At 41.9% G+C, this 22,532-nt stretch overlaps 2 protein-coding genes across 2 annotated transcripts in view; one reads left to right on the forward strand and one right to left on the reverse strand.

Moving 5' to 3' along the window:
• RSPH14 (radial spoke head 14 homolog) overlaps positions 1 to 22,532 on the forward strand; it is a 172,739-nt gene that overhangs the window by 15,101 nt on the left and 135,106 nt on the right. Inside the window, exon 4 of the mRNA XM_075276513.1 lies at positions 230 to 348. Coding sequence (XP_075132614.1) covers positions 230 to 348 — 119 coding nt within the window. The remainder of the gene's footprint in view (positions 1 to 229; positions 349 to 22,532) is intronic.
• Positions 12,169 to 22,532, reverse strand: part of GNAZ (G protein subunit alpha z) — a 109,634-nt gene continuing 99,270 nt past the window's right edge. The window contains exon 3 of the mRNA XM_075276490.1: positions 12,169 to 13,374. Within this exon, the coding sequence (XP_075132591.1) occupies positions 13,030 to 13,374 (345 nt within the window). The 3' untranslated portion in view covers positions 12,169 to 13,029. The remainder of the gene's footprint in view (positions 13,375 to 22,532) is intronic.

Below are 22,532 nucleotides of genomic sequence, written 5' to 3' on the forward strand. Positions count from 1 at the left end.
GTGTCCATCAGTTATTAGATATATCAAACTGAAATGGCTGCTGCAAACACCAAAATATTTAGAAGTAAAAATGATTAAGTTTAATGGGGGTGCCCAAACTTTTTCATAGGACTGTATTAGGTGTAGTGGATATCTAGTACTAAACTACCTAGTTACTACTAGTTAGGACAAATAACAGTCTTTACTTCACACCCATTTCTAACACTTCCATTTATATATACTTTCTTAGGGATGGCATCTTGAGAAGTGATATTATTATTGCTCTGTCTCACCTCCTTGATGACTCTGTGGATGTCTGTCGGAGGAATATGCATCAAACATATGAAATGCTATCGGAGATTCCCATTGGTGAGTGAATACATTATATTTTGGTAATTGGAGAAGTTAATGAAAATTGATGCAAAGGAAAAGTGGTGTCGTTGGATATGAAATGTCAATGAAATTGACAATGATATGAAATGACATGGCGCACAACTGTAAAATCTAGCTATATGCCAAAAGCATATTGGGGGGGGGGGGGGGGTGATGTCAAGGAGTGAGGGTGATGTCAGGAGCCCAGGAGGTGTGGTTAGCAAGCAGACAGCAGGACTAGGCTGAAGCTTCTCCTCGCCCCCTAGGACTACTTAGGTTACTTTACATATGGATTTCTATGCTTTCATACATCTATAACGTCTCTTTGCTACAACAGAAAGATCACAGAAGGCAGGTATGGAAAGGTAGGTACTTCATCCTGCACATGATGGGAACAATTTATGCTGGAAAAACCACCTGATAGGTTCCCTTTAAGCTGCTATATCCGATTTCTGAAATGTCATACAATCTGTTCATGAATCTGTTGCATACAGTATATAGACATCTCAATTGGTCCATGATTTCTAATTTATCCATGTAAAACTTTATTTGCCTACACTATAACTGGTGGGAGAAATGGCATAAAATTGCCTCTAGGTGGCGTGATTGCTTGACATCTGTCTACCTATGTTGAGTCCTTGGAGAATTGGCTATTCAGTAGCTCATGACTTATCAGTAATATTATTCCATCTGTTCCTCTGTGGCATGGGTGACAAAGGGGCAACAGGCCAGAGTCAGACTGCAGAGCATCATGAGCATGCAGTGTCCTAAGAGAGATTAAAGCCATATACTAAAATCATTTTGTCTTTGTACCATTTTTAGGCCTAAAGTCACCATCAGTCTCATAGCCAGTTACTGGTACTGCAGTGTATTCATAGAGACTTGCTGCAGCAGAGCATTCATGTCACAACTATACCATCATCTTAGTAGAATGGAGACTATTATGATGTCATCGATAATGAATGGATTTCTCATTGTTTAGAACGAGACTTGCTATAAAGCCCTTCTCCTAGGCCAGTGGTTCTTAACCAGGGAGGCCCTATGCATGGTTCATTTTGTGTACCAGTAAAAAAAAACATATACCTATGTCTTGAATTTGGAAAAAAATAATTTGATTTATCACTAAAGAAGGGTTCGGTGAACGTGCATATGAAACTGGTGGGTTCGGTATCTCAAACAAGGTTAAGAACCACTGCTCTAGGCCCGGTCAGCAACAACTATGTAGATTTAGCCTTATTGTTTAGTCTTACAATAGGAAATAACATTGCAAATAGAACTGCCTATATCAGTTTTCTGGCAAAGATGGTTGTCAATGTGGCACATCTTTCCCTGTAGTCCTTTTTGTACCAAAGATGTGTCACAAAAATTGGGACGAGTTAGAGTAAGTTCACACAGGGTAAATTGGAGCCAAGGTTGAGGCTAAGGCCCCATGTACAGTCATGGCCAAAAGTTTTGAGAATGACACAAATCTTATATTTTCACATGATCTGGTTTTTATGTATTTATCAGATGTTTTTATCACATACAGAAATATAATTGCAATCATATTATGAGTAACAAAAGCTTATATTGACAGTTAGAATGAGTTAATGCAGCAAGTCAATATTTGCAGTGTTGACCCTTCTTCTTCAGGACCTCTGCAATTCTCCCTGGCATGCTCTGAATCACCTTCTGGACCAAATCCTGACTGATAGCAGTCCATTCTTACACAATCAATGCTTGCATTTTGTCACAATTTGTAGGTTTTTGTTTGTCCACCCGTCTCTTGATTGACCAGAAGTTCTCAATGGGATTAAGATCTGGGGAGTTTCCAGGCCATGGACCCAAAATCTCTATGTTTTGTTCCCTGAGCCATTTAGTTATCACCTTTGTTTTATGGCAAGGTGCTCCATCATGCTGGAAAAGCATTGTTGATTGCCAAACTGCTCTTGGACGGTTGGGAGAAGTTGATCTTGGAGGACATTCTGGTACCATTCTTTATTCATAGCTGTGTTTTTAGGCAAGACTGTGAGAGAGCCGATTCCCTTGGCTGAGAAGCAACCCCACACATGAATGGTTTCAGGATGCTTTACAGTTGGCATGAGACAAGACTGATGGTAGCGCTCACCTCGTCTTCTCCAAATAAGCTGTTTTCCAGATGTCCCAAACAATCGAAAAGGGGATTCATCAGAGAAAATGACTTTACCCTAGTCCTCAGCAGTCCACTCCTTGTACCTTTTGCAGAATATCAGTCTGTCCCTGATGTTTTTTCTGGAGAGATGTGGCTTCTTTGCTGCCCTCCTTGAGACCAGGCCTTGCTCCAAGAGTCTCCGCCTCACAGTGCGTGCAGATGCACTCACACCTGCCTGCTGCCATTCCTGAGCAAGCTCTGCACTGCTGGTAGCCCGATCCCGCAGCTGAAACACTTTTAAGAGACGGTCCTGACGCTTGCTGGTCTTTCTTGGGCGCCCTGGAGCCTTTTTGCCAACAATGGAACCTCTCTCCTTGAAGTTCTTGATGATGCGATAGATTGTTGACTGAGGTGCAATCTTTCTAGCTGCGATACTCTTCCCTGTTAGGCCATTTTTGTGCAGTGCAATGATGACTGCACGTGTTTCTTTAGAGGTAACCATGGTTAACAGAAGAGAAACAATGATGCCAAGCACCAGCCTCCTTTTAAAGTGTCCACTGGTGTCATTCTTACTTAATCATGACAGATTGATCTCCAGGCCTGTCCTCATCAACACCCACACCTGTGTTAATGGAGCAATCACTGAAATGATGTTGCTGGTCCTTTTAAGGCAGGGCTGCAATGATGTTGAAATGTGTTTTGGGGGATAAAGTTCATTTTCTAGGCAAATATTGACTTTGCAAGTAATTGCTGTTAAGCTGATCACTCTTTATAACATTCTGGAGTATATGCAAATTACCATTAGAAAAACTGAAGCAGTTGACTTTGTAAAAATTAATATTTGTATCATTCTCAAAACTTTTGGCCATGACTGTAATGAGCCGCAGTCAAAAAAACACTGTGGAAAAGACCACAGCAGGAATACATCAGAGTTTTTCCCATAGCATTTTTCATAGAAAGTCCACAGAGTTTTCGTTTGCGGACTTTCTGTCCCTATTATACCTATACAGGTATACTTGACATGCTGTAATTTTCAAAAATGCTAGTTTTTTTTCCACTAGCGGAATTTTCCTCTAGTGAAAAATTCTGCTAGTGGAAAAAAAGCTAGCAGAACCCATTGAAATCAAAGGGAAACTTTTTTTCAGCGTGGAAAATTCCACACCAAATTCCTCACCATTTTCCTCAGTGTGAATGGACCCCTAAGAATTCTATTTCATTTCCTGACTGCCGTAGCTTTCCACCCCAGTACATGGGCATGTATCTGATTTATTAAAAGTTTGGAGCCTCACTATAATTCAGGCACACCTTGCGCCAGTTGGGGCTTCTATTAAGACTGATGTAGTAAACTCCCATCTTAATAAATTCCCCCCAATGTCTTCTACCAAGCACCACAACCTTTTTGTTCAGCTGATCCTAGATCACACTCTTACCCAGGGGCGTAACTACCGTAGAGGCAGCAGAGGCGACTGCCACACGACCCGGGCCATTAGGGGGCCCGGTGACAGCCGCTACCGCTGCGTTTTTTTTTTTTTTTTAATAGGCCGTTACGGGCCCTATTTACTTACCGATCCTGGCAGGGCCGGGATCGGCAAGTGACACCGCGGGCCCCACAAATACTATCATTATACTCGGGGGTCTTTGCAGACTCCCGAGTATAATGATCGGCGGACTGGGAGAGGTAAGGGAACGCGAAAAACACTGTTACTTACCTCTGTTACTTACCATGTCAAAAGTTCACCATGGGGCCGCGCCATTCCTAGTTACGTCACTGCTCTTACCGATTACACATTGATATATCAGGCTAAATCCTGGAAACCATTTAGGGTAAGTTCAGACTGGGTTTTTTGGTTCCAAATCAAAAACCTGGTAGACGTGACTGAATGCTGGTGCACTGCACCGACATCCAGTTGCGCACTCCGCTCCGGATTAGGCCCAATGAATGGGCCTAGTCCAGAGGAGGGTGTGTCTTCAGGCCGAATCGCGAGGTGAAACGATCTGAAGAATAAGCATCTCGCTTTCTTTGATTTCAATGGGAACCGTCTTTTTGGTCAGGATTTTGAGGCGGATATAGCCTCAAAATCCTGACCAAAGTACTCCGTGTGAACTTATCCTCAGGCTAAGGCCCCAAATAGTCACCCGCCGCTAAAAACAGTGTGGAAAAATGACAGCAAGCACACATCACTTTTTCGCGTTTCCGCAGCTTGTCGCTTGCTGACATGCCGCATTCTTGAAACCACAGCCTTTCTGCAGGGCTTTTCTGCAATGTGTGGATGGGATTAGTCAGAATCTCATTCACTTTGTTGACACTGTAAAATGCAGCAGGCAAAAGTGATGCATTTCCGCAACATGAGGCCTTAGTCTTAAGACTCTATTGCATTGACAGCTGCTTCCTGCTTTGCTTGTTGTTAGGCAAGTGTCCAGGCGTAATTGGGTCCAGTCTTCTAAATAGGATTAAAATATATTCTCATTATAGAGACTAAAGGGCTGATCGCTGAATACACATAGTAACAAACTGCATCTTCCCCTTAACACAGAGGGGAAACAAGCACTATTACAAAATACCATATAGAAGTAAATAATGCAGAATGTAATGAAACATACTTACCATTACCTGAAGGCTCATGCAGGTGCCAATATACGGAAATGTTCTGAAACACAAGTTAGTCCACATAATACACAATAGGGAAATACACTTTCATGCAGAGTTGCATATTCAGTTCAGTGCACTTGAATTTATGTGAGTTCAAGGACGACCTGTCACCTCTCCTGACACTTCAGTAAATGCTAGCATTCCCAGTGGCGTAACTAGTAATGGCAGGGCCCCGTGGCGAACTTTTGACATGGGCCCCCCCCCAACCGACACCGACGTCGAAGACCTCGACCGGCCCCCTCCTCCACACTCTATTATGTCCCTTAGTGGCCCCTGCACACAGTATTATGTCCCTTAGTGGCCCCTGCACACAGTATTATGCCCCATAGTGGTTCTTGCACACAGTATTATCCCCCATAGTGGCCCCTGCACACAGTATTATATCCCTTACTGGCCCCTGCACACACTGTTATACCCCATAGTGGACTCCCATAAACAATTATTATACTCTGGGGTCTTTTCAGACCCCAGAGTATAATAATCGGAGACCCGGGGGAATAAAAACATGAAAAAATTACTGTTTCTTACCTGTCCCCGGCTCCTACGCTGTCTTCTCCGCTGCTGTCCTTCTGAAATGACGTCAGACGTCACATGACCCGGGACGCAGGCCGGGTTCATGTGACATCAGAGACGTCAGAAAGGACGTCAGGAAGGAGGTCTGGCAGGATCGTGGAGAGGTAAGTAACACTGTTTGTTATGTTCCCTTACCTCTCCCGGTCCGCCGATAATTATACTCAAAACAAAACAAAAAAAACCCCACAGAGGTAGCGGCTTTCACCGGGCCCGCCTCCGCTGCCAATATGGTAGTTACGCCCCTGAGTATTCCCCATAACAATGCTGGGGTGTCTTTTCTTAGAATTATACAGTCTGCCTTTCCTCCGTTATTCTTCTTTGAAATATATAAATAAATTGACAATTGGTTGTTACCATTCCAACTGCCAAAGGGGTGTGTTTTTAGGGCTGCACTGTCCAATCACATCCTATTGACAAGGTGAATGATAATGCCAGTTATATCAGCTTATTCATACACTGCAGAGTATTAAGAAATCGTAGGGCTGATTTCTTAAGACAGGCCTTAATCTATTTGTGCAATGGCACAAGATGCGCCAGGATTATCAAGAGACTCTGGCCTGTCAATAATTTGGTGTCCCACAAGGAGATCCTGTGCGCCAGAAATGACATGGCATATATTTCAGGTGTATACTATAACATGAGTATACCTGGTGGACCTTTTACTGTTGGATTAGATTTCTGCCCTGGAGATCCAGAGCAATCCAGTGAGTAGAAAGTCATCTGTCTGCATATTAGCTGCTCAGTGATCAAAGTACAAGACATTTTATATATTCTAGGATGATACATTGATGGAATATTTGATATCAGTCTGTCTATCTAACAGGATATTTTATATTGATCATAATAATTTCAATTCTGAAGAACCAACAGGATGGAAAGCAAACAAAGTCTGGTGCCTTAGAAAGCAGCAGTGGCTTTTTAATGTAGGCATTGGCATAGGTCCCAGTTGTCAGAACCCCACTGGTCACACCTTGGTGGCATATCATATAGAAACATTGTGATACGCCATACGCCTATGGTAGAAACACCTTTTATGGTGAACAGATAAAGCAAGTAACAGAATGGCTTGGTTTCATTTAATTTCCACAGATATGAGTAGCAGATTTAAGGATTATCCTTAATGAGTAAAGGATTATCCTGTAATGAGTCGGCATGCAACATGTCTGTCGCTAAAAGAAACACTCCCCATGGTACATAATACAGAATCCAACAGAGGTAGTATCTATTTGCATATCTGACTGAGCTGATTATGAGACCACTCCTCACAGGAGATGACAGTAACAGTACATGGAGGAAGCAACCATGTTTAGGGGGTCAAGAATTCTACATTTAAGGGATTATTCTGTATGTGTAGAATAGAGGATACATGTCTGATCAGGGTTCCAGAGGTTGGACCTCCAGCAAATATTTATTCCTTGTGTGGATTGGGGAAAACTTGAGCCTAAAGGCCCCTGTGTGAGGTCCGCAGCAGGTGTCCCTCAGCAAAGCTACCTGTGGCAAGAAAACTGATGAAACTGGCAGGTTATCGCTGCAACTGTGTTTCCTGGGTTAGTGGCATTGGCTTTAAACCTTTGCAATGTGTACCTTGCATTTTCGCAGTGGGTAAGCTGCTGCAAAATTGCTGACCGCAAATCCACTGTAAATTACAGTAGTAGTGTATTGGATGGGGTTTATACAAATCCCAACCACACATGGCAGTAACATACCTGCAGCAAGGTGTCTTGCACTGTGGGATTCGAACATGTAGCATGTCAATTATTGCTGCATAATTGCCAGTGGTTTTAAAAGTTAAAAACAGGACCAGCCACCTGGAAATCATGACTGAGTCACCAAAAACCAGTCATGTCTCTACTGTTTTTTTTGCTGCAGGTGGGTCTGCTGCCGGATGTCTGTGCCATAAGTTCTGCAGTGGGCCCACCACATGGGGCCTTAGCCTTGATGTAGACAAGATTTGAATTATCAATTTTTGCTTTTAAAACTTTAAAGGGGTTGTCGAGGCAAAAATGGACAACCCCTTTAAAGTTTTATTAAGCTGGGGGGCAGTGAAAAAAAATGCATACTAACCTGTCCCCATTGCTCTAGTGTCCTCCCACACCTCTTGGTTCACCTGCTTCGGCGGGTCTCTTCTGGCGTTGCGCTAAAGCCGCTGAATGGCCTCAGCAGTCACATGACCGCTGAGGCCAATCACTGGCTTCAGCACAACGCTGGAAGAGAATCGCTGGAGCTTGTGAACCAGGAGGCGCGGGAGGACACTAGAGCAACGGGGACAGGTAAGTATGCAATTTTTTTTCACTGCCTCCAGCTTATTTAAACTTTAAAAGGGTTGTCCATTTTTGCCTGGACAACCCCTTTAAGGCTAAGGCCCTACATTGTGGAAATGCAGTTTTTTATGTTGCAGATTTTGCTGTGTTATTTTGAGCCAAAGCCAAAAATGGCTAAATAATGGAATGGAATGAATGAAAAAAAATAGGGAAATATATAGGAAGGACTTCTACCTTCTGCTCTGTCCACTGAAAAAAAACAAAAGCAGTAACAATCTGCAACAAAAAAAGCTGTGTGTTTGCAATGTGCGGTCTCAGCCTATATTTTTTTCCACTGCGCATATTTTGCTGCAATGTGCGGATGGGATTTGCTAGTAAAGCACTGTAAAACACCATGTGAGGCCACAGCCTAAAGGGGTTTTCCCATAAACATAACTATTTTTTAAATTTGTAGACAAGTAAAAGTTAAACATTTTTGCAAATATAGGTAATTAAAAAATTGCTAATTTTTAAAGATTTTCTCTAATCATCCTATGGGTGACAGAGTTTTGTCTTGATCAGTTGGATATGATGACAATGAATGCAGAAACTACCTATACTCTTAAAGGGATTCTACCATTAAAGCAACTTTTTTTCTAATTACCATGTCGGAATAGCCTTAAGAAAGGCTATTCGTCTCCTACCTTTAGATGTGGTCTCCGTCGCGCTGTTCCTTAGAAATACCGGTACTTACCAGTATGCTAATGAGGTTTCGGCAGCAATGGGGGCGTCCTTCTTCGTCATCTGCCTCCTCCCATTGTCTGTCGTCTTCTTTCTTCGTCATGTTTGACGCCTGCGCAGTCGGCTCTGACAGCGAGACTCTGTTAGAGCTGACTGCGCATGCTCAGTAAAGTCCGTACAGCCCTCCGACGCACGAGTGAACTCATCCAGGTGTCGGAGGGCTGTACGGACCTTACTGAGCATGCGCAGTCGGCTCTAACAGGGTCTCGCTGTCAGAGCCGACTGCGCAGGCGTCAGACATGACGAAGAAAGAAGACGACAGACAAGGGGAGGAGGCAGATGACGAAGAAGGACGCCCCCATTGCTGCCGAAACCTCATTAGCATACTGGTAAGTACCGGTATTTCTAAGGAACAGCGCGACGGAGGAGACCACATCTAAAGGTAGGAGATGAATAGCCTTTCTTAAGGCTATTCTGACGTGGCAATTAGAAAAAGTTGCTTTAATGGTAGAATCCCTTTAAACCTAGGTATGATTTCCTTATTAGGGTTGGGTTATCTTCTCACGCATTTAGGCTAAGGTCCCGTGTAGCGAGTCACTGCCAAAAAGTGCTGCAGGAAAAACCATGGCCGGAAAACGCAATGAGGTTTTTCCCTCAGCGCTTATCACAGAAAGTCCACAGAGTTTTCCTCTGCGGACTCTCTGCTTCTATTATACTTATATATATGTATAATAGACATGCTGCGATTTACAAAAACGCTAATATTTTGCATTTCGCTGCAGATTTTTTTTCTGCAGTGTGTGGATGGGATTCACAGGTACTGTGGATTTGCAGGTACTATAAAACAGTTTGTTTCCACCGCGGCCAAATTGTGGCGTTTACGTGAGGCCCCAGCCTTAGTATCCCTGACTGATAACCTGTCAACAATTAGAAATTCATGGCTGGATTTCTGACAAGTGAAAGACCATCGAAAGTTTCTGCATTCATGATTGTATCCACTGACAACCGATCAAGACAAAAGGTTGTCACAAGTAAGATAGCTAAAAGTCTTTAAAGGGATTCTAACATTAAAATAACATTTTTTCTCGATCACATGTAGGAATAGTGTTAAGAAAGGCTATTCTTCTCCTACCTTTAGATGTCTTCTATGCGCCGCCGTTCGATAGCAATCCCGGTATTCGTCTGTTTGCAAATGAGTTCTCTCGCAGCACTGGGGGCGGTCCCCAGCGCTCAAACAGCACTGGGAGCATCCCCAATGCTGTGAGAGAACTCTCCAGTGTCGCCTACATCTTCTTCAGGAACGGCTTCTCTGCGTGCCTTCTTCCGAAGCCGGGTTCAAACTTCTAGGCCTCAAGCCTTGGGCAGAGCCGACTGCGCATGCCCAGCGGCCACAAGAAAATGGCCGCTTATGCAGCTGTGTAGGCAGACGTTTTCTTGTGGCCCCTGGGCATGCACAGTTGGCTCTGCCGGAGGCCTAGAAGTTTGAACCCAGCTCCGAAAGAAGACCTGCAGAGAGGCTGTTCCTGAAGAAGATGGAGGTGGTACTGGAGAGTTCTCTCGCAGCATTGGGGACACCCCCAGTGCTGTTTGAGCGCTGGGGCCCGCCCCCAGTGCTGCGAGAAAACTCATTTGCATACAGACGAGAACCGGGATTTCTACCGAATGGCGGCGCGGAGAAGACATCTAAAGGTAGGAGAAGAATAGCCTTTCTTAAGGCTATTCCTACATGTGATTGAGAAAAAAATGTGATTTTAATGATAGAATCCCTTTAAATCTCAGCAAAACTTTTTATTACTTATATTTACTATTTATATTTTCAAAAATGTTTTAATTGTCCACTAATGTATATACATTATACATATGTCTGTGGGAATACTCCTTGAATAATTTCCTTTCGGCTCCTGTAAGTGTAACTGAAGAGGATCTGTTACCAGGCTAGGCCCCTGCGGTGGTGTAAGCTAAAGGCTTTGTACAGCAGTGCTTGCTTCCCACCACTCCTGATCACGTTTGTGGCTGTTCTGTGGGTTTTCATTTAGTGTCATATACAATAGTTGCAAAATCCATGTATCTGTAACATTATCAAAAACCTAACATAAAAAAGGATAGATGAGCAGTCAAGTCCAAGAAGAATGAAGCACCAAGTTAACCATTCAGAATCTTTATTTCCCTTTCGCCAGTAGAGATTTCATTCTGAAATTGTAGTGTTATTAGTCTTCAGGGGCAAGGAAGCCTGCAAGGCACTCTGGGCAACGCCAGGTAACGGGTACATACAGTGTGTTGCAGGCCTCATGGACCCTGAGGATTTAAGCCCTTGGCAGAGGAGTCATATACTGTAGATAGGGGTGTTGTGTTTTCAGGAGGACACTGTGTGACTTGACTTGAGTTACACATGAAGCTGGAAGGAGAGGAATTTACATACTAAGTGGATGTGCTTTACACGGTCTCAACTTATTTACACACAGACTTCACACAGACATCCAGATTCAGCAGCCCTACTGCCAGAAAATAGAGAAACTTTGTATCCTTATGGTGGGCCTATGGAATATAACACCATATCACACTTTCAACTCCCAAAAACCATGTAAAAAGCAAAATGTGAAGTTATTGTTCATAGTGCTCCACTGACGCTTCTGCTCCAGTTTAAGGGAAAGAAAAGCCGGGCCTCGCCACAAAGTCTCTATGACCACAGAAAGTCTTTGTTTCTCAGTGTAAATACTCAGAAGCTGAAAGTTTCTTTTCACTGTTTTGTATGGTTTTTTTTGCAAAATAAATAGCCAGTGTTATATGTTCCAGTGTTTTTGTTTTTGCTTTTTTTTATACTTTTTTTTTGTTTCATAACAAACAAAAATAGTCGAGCACTTCTTTAAAATGTCCTAAAAATATCCCGCTTTTTGTTTGTTTGTGAAAAGCAGTGCGGGACTTTGCAGAAAAAATCTCAACAGTTGTATTTGTGTGAACAATCTGCTGCTGGAGCCTGTACAGAGCCACTCTTGCTTCACGTGTGGTGGAGGGGGTTTGTTGGGTCAGGGTATAAGAAACGAAAAGGGCCCAGGACAGGCTCTTTTAGTGCAGATTCGGACATGTAGCCTACAAAATATAGGTTTAGGAACTTTCAAAAAAAAAAAAATGTCTTTTTAGTGAACAGCCCATGTATTCTAACTACTGTTGTTCAGATGCAACAGTGAGCAGCTGCAAAACAGGATAACAATAGAGAGGCCCAAAATGTAGACGGCAGGAGGTCCTCATGGTACACATAATGCAGGCGACAGTGGGGAGCAATCCTGGCCTAAACCAAACTACTGAAAAGTGTGACCTGCTGCATTTTACTTCTTAAATAGAAAGAGCATTTTTCTGTCATAGTAGTGTGTTGTATACTACCAACCAGAAGACGGAGTATTTTACACAAATACTATACCTCTGGTGTCCGGTATACAATAGTAATTCCGGAAACATTTAACCTCCTTTGCGGGCAGTGTCTATGGGCACCACTGGCATTCTGAGACAAATCTACCAGTTATGGTTATCCATTGTGACAAAAATCTGAAAAAAGCTCCAAAACAATGGCCGATGTTCTTCAGTCTTCTTTTTAGGGTTGTGTGAAGTCAAGGGAGAAGTTAAAACCACAGAGATAATTTTTTTAATGGTATATCTTTTTGGGAATGGAGTTGTTACTCATTTTGCTTTTTGTAGATCTGTCTCAGTTTGATGTAAGGGTACATGAATGAGACAAGCTATTGGCACCTTGATTTTTCGGAAGTTCTGAAGCAGTTGCAGCCATATTTGGGCCAATGAAGAAAAAACATCTTGTATTGCAGCTAAAAAGTTGCAACTGTAGAACAATTTTCTATATAGATATATATTAAAATATATAACCCTGTGTAGCTTTGGCACATATAGTAGGTGCCAGGCATAGCTGGAATAAGTCATGATTGTTTGTTCGGTGCTGGCAATAAAGCATCCTTTCTGACAGAACTTAGTGACGATTGTGACAACTGCTTACCTGACGTACCTTAGGTTCCCATTGGTAGCCAGTAACCCTCTCTCAGAAGTTGCTCTTCACAGGTTTACCACATCAGGCACCAGTCAAGCACAGGTAGATCCACGCACAACACACACGCACCACACATACTTGATACAGGGAGCAAATAAAACACATTATTTTCCTGGTCTGACACCAGAAAAATCCAAGTCACCCTTTCAACCTGAAGACGTCAAGTTTGTGTGGGTGAGGATTCACTCTGGACTTTCAGTGCTGTATGTGGGGAACTTCTGTGTCTAGCCTCACCCCTTGCTTAAACCCCCTGGCATGTGGTCTCAGGGATAAGAACATGCCCTATTTCCTGTGTAGGTTCCAGGGGACACACTTAGCACAGTCCAATGTATTTGAGATTGTTCTGGATAATGACATCTGTCACTGCGTCAAACACAAATTGAATGTTGCTGGTGTCCGTAGCGCAGGTGAAGTGTGAATAAATCTCCTTGGTCTCCTTGTTGCGATTTAAGTCCTCAAACTGACGCTGGATATAGACTGCCGCTTCCTCGTACGTATTCTGTCCCTTATAGTCGGGAAAGCAGACGGTGAGTGGGATGCGTCGGATCTTCTCAGCTAAGAGGTCCTTCTTGTTGAGGAAGAGGATTAGAGAAGTGTTGATAAACCAATTGTTGTTGCAGATGGAGTCAAATAGGCGAAGACTTTCTGCCATGCGGCTCTGTGTATACAGAAAAGAAGGACAGCTGTAAATGATATGTACAATATGTAGGTATTAACACAAATATACTTCAGGAGGAGGATTTCTTATGGCAATCTCAAACCATGAGGTGATATAAGAAGACAGTTCCAGAATAGTCTTATCTTTGATATATGTAATTAGTCTCTGTCAGAATAGTATAGTATGACATCTATGAAGCAACGGCTTTTCTCGGCATATCGATACATTTATTCTTTGTTTCAATCATTTTTATTAAGGGATTATTTAAATTTTTTATAGTACAACAATCATACATTAACAAACAAGCAGTAATTAAGTTACATTAATTCTCAAATAAGTAGATATTAAGGGGAAAACATAAGACAAGACAAGAAACAAAGAGGAAAGGGAAAAACAAAGGAAGGTCAGTAAATTAAAGCAAGTTAGAAAATATGGATTGAATAACCCCAGTGTTATGATCAAGTCGCCCCTATAACTGATTGATAATAGCCAGCTCCGGAAGAAGACACATGAAGAGGCCATTGCTGAAGAATATGGAGGCGGCGCTGGAGAGTTCTCTCGCAGCATTGGAGACACCCCCAGTGCTGTTTGAGCGCTTGGGCCCGCCTCCAGTGCTGCGAGAGAACTCATTTGCATACCGACGAAAACCGGGATTTATACCGAATGGCAGCACAGAGAAGACATCTAAAGGTAGGAGAAGAATAGCCTTCTGACGTAGTACCCAGAAAAATTTAATAACATTGACCCCTCCAAAAATAGCCTTTCCCCTTCAATCCTTTACTCTGCCTACAATTCTTTCCCTATACCTCTTTTCACCTTTTTTTTCCCCACAGACAGTAGTTCACCATTCCACCTCACAAACTCCTTCAAAATATATATATAAAAAAAAAAAATCACAAGAAAGTCAAAATCGGTGACTGTGCAAAGTACAATCTGGAGAACTACATAAACCATTATGTAAATATCAATACAAAATTGTAAATCCATAGAGAATCCATAGACAAATATCCAAACTACTGGTGCAAAGCAGGCAACAAAAACAATAGTAAGGGTGAGATTTGCTGCAGCTCCTTCTGGGAGTCACCGATGGACCACCATCATGTTTTGTGTACTTAGGGGTTTTGCTCATTTTGTACCTATTTTGTAATGACCCCCCATTACCAAACCCCTTGTTGGAAGTGTACATCTGTGAATGGAACCTCTGCATCTATCCTATGCTGTATTTGTGCATGCATATCATTTTGGCTTAGAGTACAGGGCCTAGACATAAACTACTATTTTGCATGTTCTTCCTTGTCCTTGTCACCAGTCACCAGGTGGCTTTCTGTTAATACTAGATAATTAACAAGCCAATAGCAAGGAGAAGCGAGCGTACGCCGCAGGTGACAGAGCCCACTGTGCACACTCAGTCTGATTCAAGTAATGTCAAGGATCCCCCTAGGTAACATTGCAGCCACCACAATTATAATTCATCTAACAGACTTGGTATGAGAGATTAGCATGCATATGGCTCCAATATGCCTCACTAACCTACAAATCATAGTCTGATATTTGTACAATAAACTGATCCCTCAGCAAGCAAGACTAATAAATGTCTCATACATAGTTGATCATTATAATAGTTTAATTCAATTTATTTAATAGTCTAATTAAATTTATTAATACAGGCGCAGGCTAATAACTCTAGGGTGGGTACAGATTGTTAGTTAATGAGACGCCATCCATGAAACACTGGCCCAGATTTGCTATTGTGGTTATGACTACATTCTGGCATAAATGTGGCACATCTAGTTTGAGCTAAGGAAAAGTTTAATTCTCAGAAATTGTCGTAAAATTCTTTCTCAATGTAAGCTAACTTAGGGCTCGTTCACATCTGCGCCTGGGGTCTCCGTTATGCAGGTTTCCGTTTCCTGCACGAAACTGGGCAGGAGACGGAAACCTGCAGTCAAGTTTCAAACCCATTCATTTGAATGGGTTTGAATAGTGTCCGGCCGTGAGCGGCGGTGAGCGTTTTATGCTCTCTGCGGCAAAACTGTTTTTTTATAACCAGACACAAAGTCGGACATGCAGGACTTTGTGTCCGGTTTAAAAAAAGCGGTTTCTACGCGGAGAGCACAAATCGCTCCCTGGCGCTCACGGCCGGACATGGTCTGACAGGTTTCCCTCTTCTGGAAACCTGATACGGAGACCTGAACGCTGGTGTGAACCCAGCGTTAAATGTGTTTTATATACTTAGACTAGCTCATGATGCACCAAGATTTTTCATCCAGCATTGGTCACTGTGATAAACCGGGTGCATTTTCAGATTGCCTAAATTTTCATTGTCTATTAGTAAATCAGGGTCACACCAAGTCTACTTAACATGACACAGCCACATACATCCAAAAAGTGGCACAATTGCTTGATAAATCTGTCTCAATATGTGAACCAAAAAAAACTTGACCTTAAAGAGGATCTGTCGCCTCTCCTGACATGTCTGTTTTAGTAAATATGTGTATTCCTTATGAAATAGTAATACGGAAGCATCTTTTCTGAGAAGTCTGCATTGCTACATTCCTCTTTTATTATTCCTAGAAATTCATATATAAATGACAAGTAGGTGTTACCAGTTGGGGTGTGTTCCTACATACAATATTACTACTGTCCAATAAGTTCTGCCACGGCCAGGCTGCGTAAAGATGCAAGTTGTTAATATATTCATAAATATCCAAGAGATGATTCAGAACTATTTCATAGCGACTATGAGATTTACTAATACAAAGATGTCAGGAGAGCAGACAAGAGATAGACTAAGGAGTGGTCGCAGCAGGTGACGTAGTATTCCTTTATTGTTTTATATATTTTCTATTTATTCATTTAAGTGCATAAATAGTCCTAAAAAAATAGATGTTTGTAGTTAAACTTTCAAAGTATTAAAATTACATATATATAATTTTTATATTATATCAACACTTCTATGCAAAATTTTAGGCAGGTGTATACAAATAGCTATAAAGTAAGAATTCTTTCAAAAATAGAAGTCTTAATAGTTTAGATTTGTGAATTAACAAAATTAAGTGAATGAACAAAAGAGAAATTTAAATTAAAATGTAATATTTCTTCTAGGTTGCTCCAAACATTCTGGAGTTGTAACCAGAGGTCTTCTGTGGATGTAGGCATGTTCATATCCCACCAAATATTGATATGATTTGCATTTTTATTTTGTTCAGTCACTTAATTTTGTTCATTGACAAAAATAAACTATTAATAATTCTATTTTTCAAAGCATTCTTACTTTGCAGCAATTATTCCACACTTGCGTACGTTTTGCACAGTAATATATATATAAATATATATACAGTGGCTTGCAAAACTATTCACATCCCTTGAATCTTTTCACATATTGTCTCCTTACAACCACAAACTTAAATATATTGTATTGAGGTTTTAAGTAATAGATCAACACATAGAAGCAGATAATTGTGAAGTGGAAGGAAAATGATTCATGGTTTTCAAAATTTTAATCAAATAAAAATCTGAAAAGTGTGAGGCGCAAAAGTATTCAGCCCCTTGTACTCTGATACCCCGAAATAAAATCCAGTGCACATAATTGCCTTCAGAAGTTACTTAAAGAGTTAAAGGGGTATTCCCATAACTCTTGTTCTGCAGCCTGCAGGGCTCTGTGCTCTCTTCACTTCCTGGATTTCTCGGCACATTGGTGGGCGGGGTTTCACTTGCTCTGCGATCTGCTATGTTTGCAGTGAGTAATGAGGGATTGGTTATAAATGCATTATCATAGTATAAAGCTGATGTGGAAACTGATGTAGCAGAGCTGGATTTGAGTCAGCTTGCATTACATACAAAGGTAACGGACTCCTTATCTCAGCCCTTATCAGCCAAATTCAATTAAACCAGCTGATAAGTGGAAAAGATGAAGATAGACAGCACAGTAATCCCGGAGCTCTCACCTCCCCCTCCCCTATCTGAGGAGCTCCGTTGCTTGTCAGCCCCTCCCCCCCCCTGAGAGCAGGCAGTTACATCACTTGGGAAATGAGCAGATAAGCCCAGTGGCCATAGAAACACAGTGTCAACAGTGAAGTGAATAAATTAAGATAGCGGCCAAACAAAGCAGTTTTGATAAAGCAATGTATTTAGGAAAAATCTTAAATCCACATAAACTAGCAGTACAGTTAGGATGCTTTTCATGGGACAACCCCTTTAATAGAGTCCAGCTGTGTGTAATTTAGTCTCAGTATAAATATACCTGTTCTGTGAAGGCCTCAGTGGTTTGTTAGAGAACACTAGTGAACAAACAGCATCCTGAAGACCAAGGAACTCACCAGACAGGTCAGAGATAAAGTTGTAAAGAAGTTTAAAGCATGGTTGGGTTATAAAAACATATCCCAAACTTTGAGTATCCCAAGGAGCACTGATCAATCCATCATCCAAAATATCTATAACTGCAAACCTCCAAAGACATGGCCTCCCACTTAAACTGACAGATTGAGCAAAGAGATCACTGGTCAGAGAAGCAGCCAAGAGGCCCATGGTCACTCTGGAGGAACTGCAGAAATCCACAGCTCAGGTGGTTGAATCTGTCCAAAGGCCAACTATAAGACGTGCTGTTTGACATAAACCATATAGGAGACACAGCAAACATGTGGAAGACGGTGCTCTGGTGAGATGAGACCAAAGTTGAACTTTTTGGCCTAAATGCAAAGCGCTGTGTGTGGCAGAAAAGTAACACTGCTCTTCATCCTTAACACACCATCTCCACTGTGACACATGGTGGTGGCAGCATCATGCTGGAGGGATGGTTTTCTTCAGCAGGGACAGGTAAGCTGGTCAGAGATGATGGGAAGATGGATGGATATAATACAGGACAATCCTGGAAGAAAACCTGTTGGAGGCTGCCATAGAATTGAGACTGGGATGGAGATTCACCTTCCAGCAAGACAATGACCTTATACTTACAGCCAGACTACAGTGAAATGGTTTAGATCAAAGAATATTCATGTGTTAGAATGGCCCAGTCAAAGTCCAGACCTAAATCCTATTGAGCATCTATGGCAAGACATGAACATTGCTGTTCACAGACATTCTCCATCCGATCTGGCAGAGATTGAGCTATTTTGCAAAAAATAGTGGGCAAAAATCTCATTCTCTAGATACACAAAGCTAGAACAGACATACCCCAAAAGACTTGCAGCTGTCATTGCAGTGAAAGGTGGCTCTACATAGTATTGATACAGGGGGCTGAATACTTTTGCACATCACAATTTTCAGATTTTTATTTGTTGTCATTCATTCTACTTACCTCTAGTGGAAGAAATTCTCACCATGGTCATGTGATTTACACACAGGTGCATGGCTTGTTATAGTCACAGCACAATAATCAGACATCTGCCTGGTAACGAGCAGTGCACCTATGTGCTCATCACATGACCATGAAATGTAAATCACATGACCATGAAATGTAAATCACATGACCATGAAATGTAAATCACATGACCATGAAATGTAAATCACATGACCATGGTCAGACTTTTATCCACTAGAAGTAACAGAATGAAGGACAGCAAGCAGAGATCTAGAAAATCCTGAGAAATTGATACAGAAAGAATATTGGAAAATTGTATATCTTTTTATTATATAAACAATAACATTTGTCTCTCCATATTGTTCTGAAAGTGGCCAACCCCTTTAAGTTTGTGGTTGTAAGGTGACAAAATGTGAAAAAGTTCACAGGGTATGAATACTTCGCCAGGCACAGTATCTATGATAAAATATTATATTTATGTAACGCCATGCATGGTATATCTTTTTGTATATCATTTCTATTACAATCTGTATAGGACATTACGTAGTGTCAGCTATGCTAATGTCCTAAGGATAAAGGGGTTTTCCATCTTCCAAAAATAATCCGTAAATACATCCATAGCAGTGCTAAATTCTCACTGTTTCCTTGTGCAGGCTTTTCTTTTCTTATTTTTCTTGAAACTCCTTGTATCACTGTTATTTTACATGCAGCGAGTCAGAGGACAAGATATATTTCTCACGATTCTCTGTGTTTGCTGTTGGGGCAGTGAGCTTCCTAACAAGACAACTGTAAGCCGATGGCTGGTCAGGTAATGGAGGGGGTGTACATCTCACCCAGACTACTCAGGTGGGTGAGATGAGAAAACTCCAGGAATGTTTGTTCTCAGCAGACAACTTTTGTCTGCTGCGCATTTTGGTAAATGCTCAGTACTGGGCTGGATTTTTAGGAATGGCAGGTAGGTTGGTAGTGGGACCTGTCATTCCACCGCCCTCCAGTCCACTCTTTGTGGATGTTCCGGCAGCAACTCAGCTGCAGAGAGTCTGCTCATCAAGGGAGCTTAAGAAGTCAGCTCCAGCAGCAGACTGAGGGCAGAGCTTGGCTGGAGAGCCAACAGAGAGGTCATATTTTTGGAGCTGTGTCCTGAATGATTCTACTGGCTTTTGATTCCTGTTACTCTAGGTGAGGTAACCTATTCTATGTTTAGTTAGAGCCTAGCCGGGCAGGTATTTATTTTTGTATTGTTTCCTTTTGTTGCTGCCCTATATTTTTGAGTGAAAATAAAACTCTACCTTTGTTTTGGACTAAAGAATCTGGACTTGTGTGTCTATGCCACCCCACCTAGCAACCCCAGATTCTGACACATCACAGAATCATGTGACCTCAGATGTCGGAGTGATTTATTACTTGTGAATCTTATCCACACATTGCAGGAAAATATGCCCAGCAGAAATGCTGTGATTTCCAAAATCATCATGTTTTTGGAAATCACAGCATGTCAATGATACCTACGGAAACGCTGATAGTTTCCCTAATTCAGGAAGAAAGTCCGCAGAAGTTTGGTGAATAGTGCTGCGGGAAAAACCGTGACACGTTTCCACCACAATTTTTCCCACAGCGTTTTTTCACTGTGGACCGCTACTTGGGGCCATAACCTTAAGATACATTCTCCTAAATGACAAATATGTGCAATTTAATTACCAAATAGGCTTGTCATCATTTGTTTTGTTTTTTTGGGGAACAAAAGGAATAACCAGTCTCTCGGTGTAGCCGCTATTCCTGCCGTGTGTCTTGATTTTTCTGCACATTTTATAGATCTGCAGTCAGTTCTTGTCAGTAACAACCAAATCTTGAGTGGGGTTAGACTGCATACAAAGAGACGCTTGCTGAAACAGCCATGTTGGTGGTAACCATAGGGATAGCAACAGGACCCCATGAGAGCAACATGTGTCTCAAGTGTTCCCAGCTGAATACCTCACATGGGTCGCAATTTAAAAATTTTAATTAGCCCATATACCAGAATTAATTAACAGGAGGCAAGTGAGCTGTGGAGGCCTAGGGAAAGAGAGGCAGAGCAAGGGAGGGGGAGGGATAGACAAGCAGCAATATGCAGTGACGTTTTAGTCGTCGCACTTCCAGTGCTTTGCTTTTGGCAGGAGTTTATGTAGAGTAATTGGATTTATTGTGGACATGCTCTCTAGGTTGGTTGATGTGGGGTGCTGCTATGCCTTCCTGCGACATTGGCACCTAGCCACAAGTTAATTAGTACAATGCTGTGTGCATAGGGACAGAAGGAACACTGATGTAGTGCCCACTTATAAGGACGATCATTCTTTCCTAATATTTACAAAGACACACAAGTAAGTAGAAGCTCATGAAAATCATGTTTTTTTAACATAAACCACCATGCAATGCCGGATCCATAATAAACACCAGCAGCAGCTGGATTGACTTCATTGAACACAAGCAACACTATTTCTAGCAGAGGCTCCTATAGGGGCCTTTGATATAACTGTAAACATAGCCCTTCTGGGAAAATCCATACCTAGTAATATAATGTTATACTCCCTGCTACTATATTGTGCAGTGGGTGGAGTCACTCCATAATAGTCTGCATGTAGGACCGCCCAATGGACTCCTAGGAGCAGAATGAACAGGGATATAAATTTATAAAATTAATTCCAAACCCTAAGGGTAAGTTCACGGAGTTTTTTGGTCAGGATTTTGAGTCTGTATCTGCCTCAAAATCCTGACCACAAATGAGAGCCGGTCATTCTCATTCTCTTCAGGCTGTTTCGTCTCGCGATTCGGCCTGAAGACTCACCCTCCTCCAGACTAGGCCCATTCATTTTGCCTAATCCGGAGCGGAGGCCGCCTCAGGTTCTGGTCCAAAAAACTGTGTGAACCCTTAAGGTGCATTCACACTGAGTATACGCTCAGCTCATTCTGAACGTAAAACACGTTCAGAATGAGTGCGTACAAAGCAGATCCCATTCATTTCTATGGGAGCCGGCATACGTGCGTATCACATTGAAAGCAATAGGGAAAAAAGTAGCCCATTCATTTCAATGGGGAGCGCGCGTATGCCGGCTCCCATAGAAATGAATGGGATCTGCTTTGTACGCGCTGATTCTGAACATGTTTTACCTTCAGAATGAGCTGAGTGTATACTCAGTGTGAATGCACCCTTAGGGCCAGTTCACACGGGAGTAAAATGGCGTGTATTTTGGAGTGTAATTTTACACGTGTAAAAAAATTTACGCGCGTATTTTGGAGCGTTTCAGCCGCATTTTTTTATTCGTTTGGCGTTTTTACGCGTGTAAAAAAAAAAAAGCTTCCGTAAACGCATCAACAAACGCTCCGTAAAACGCGACTGAAACTCCATGCGCAAAATAACGCTCCAAAATACGCGCGTACATTTTTTTACACGCGTAAAATTACACTCCAAAATACATGCCATTTTACTCCATGTGAAGTACCCCTTACAGAACTAAATCTTATTACTCAGTTTCTCTTCCTCTATAAAACACAGACCACACATAGGACAGGTTGTTTAATGTGAGTTTCCCTTTACATGCTTTCTAATAAACCCCAATTTTGACCCTGATACAGTTCAGCAAGGCGTTAAATGTATACTGATGTGTTGCTAGGAGAAGGTAATGTTATTGAAGGTCACTGAATCATGTATTTAACACATCCTTATTTTGGCAATCAGTCTTAGGGAGCCTGCACACGGAGTTTACGCTCCGCTCATTCTGAACGTAAAACTCGTTCAGAGTGAGCGGCGTAAAAAACAGATCCATTGACTTGAATGGGTGTCGGCATACGCGCGCTCCCTATTGAAATCAATGGGAGGCTTTTT

This window comes from Leptodactylus fuscus, chromosome 1 (genome assembly GCF_031893055.1).
Source record: "Leptodactylus fuscus isolate aLepFus1 chromosome 1, aLepFus1.hap2, whole genome shotgun sequence".
NCBI classification, from domain to species: Eukaryota; Metazoa; Chordata; class Amphibia; order Anura; family Leptodactylidae; genus Leptodactylus; species Leptodactylus fuscus.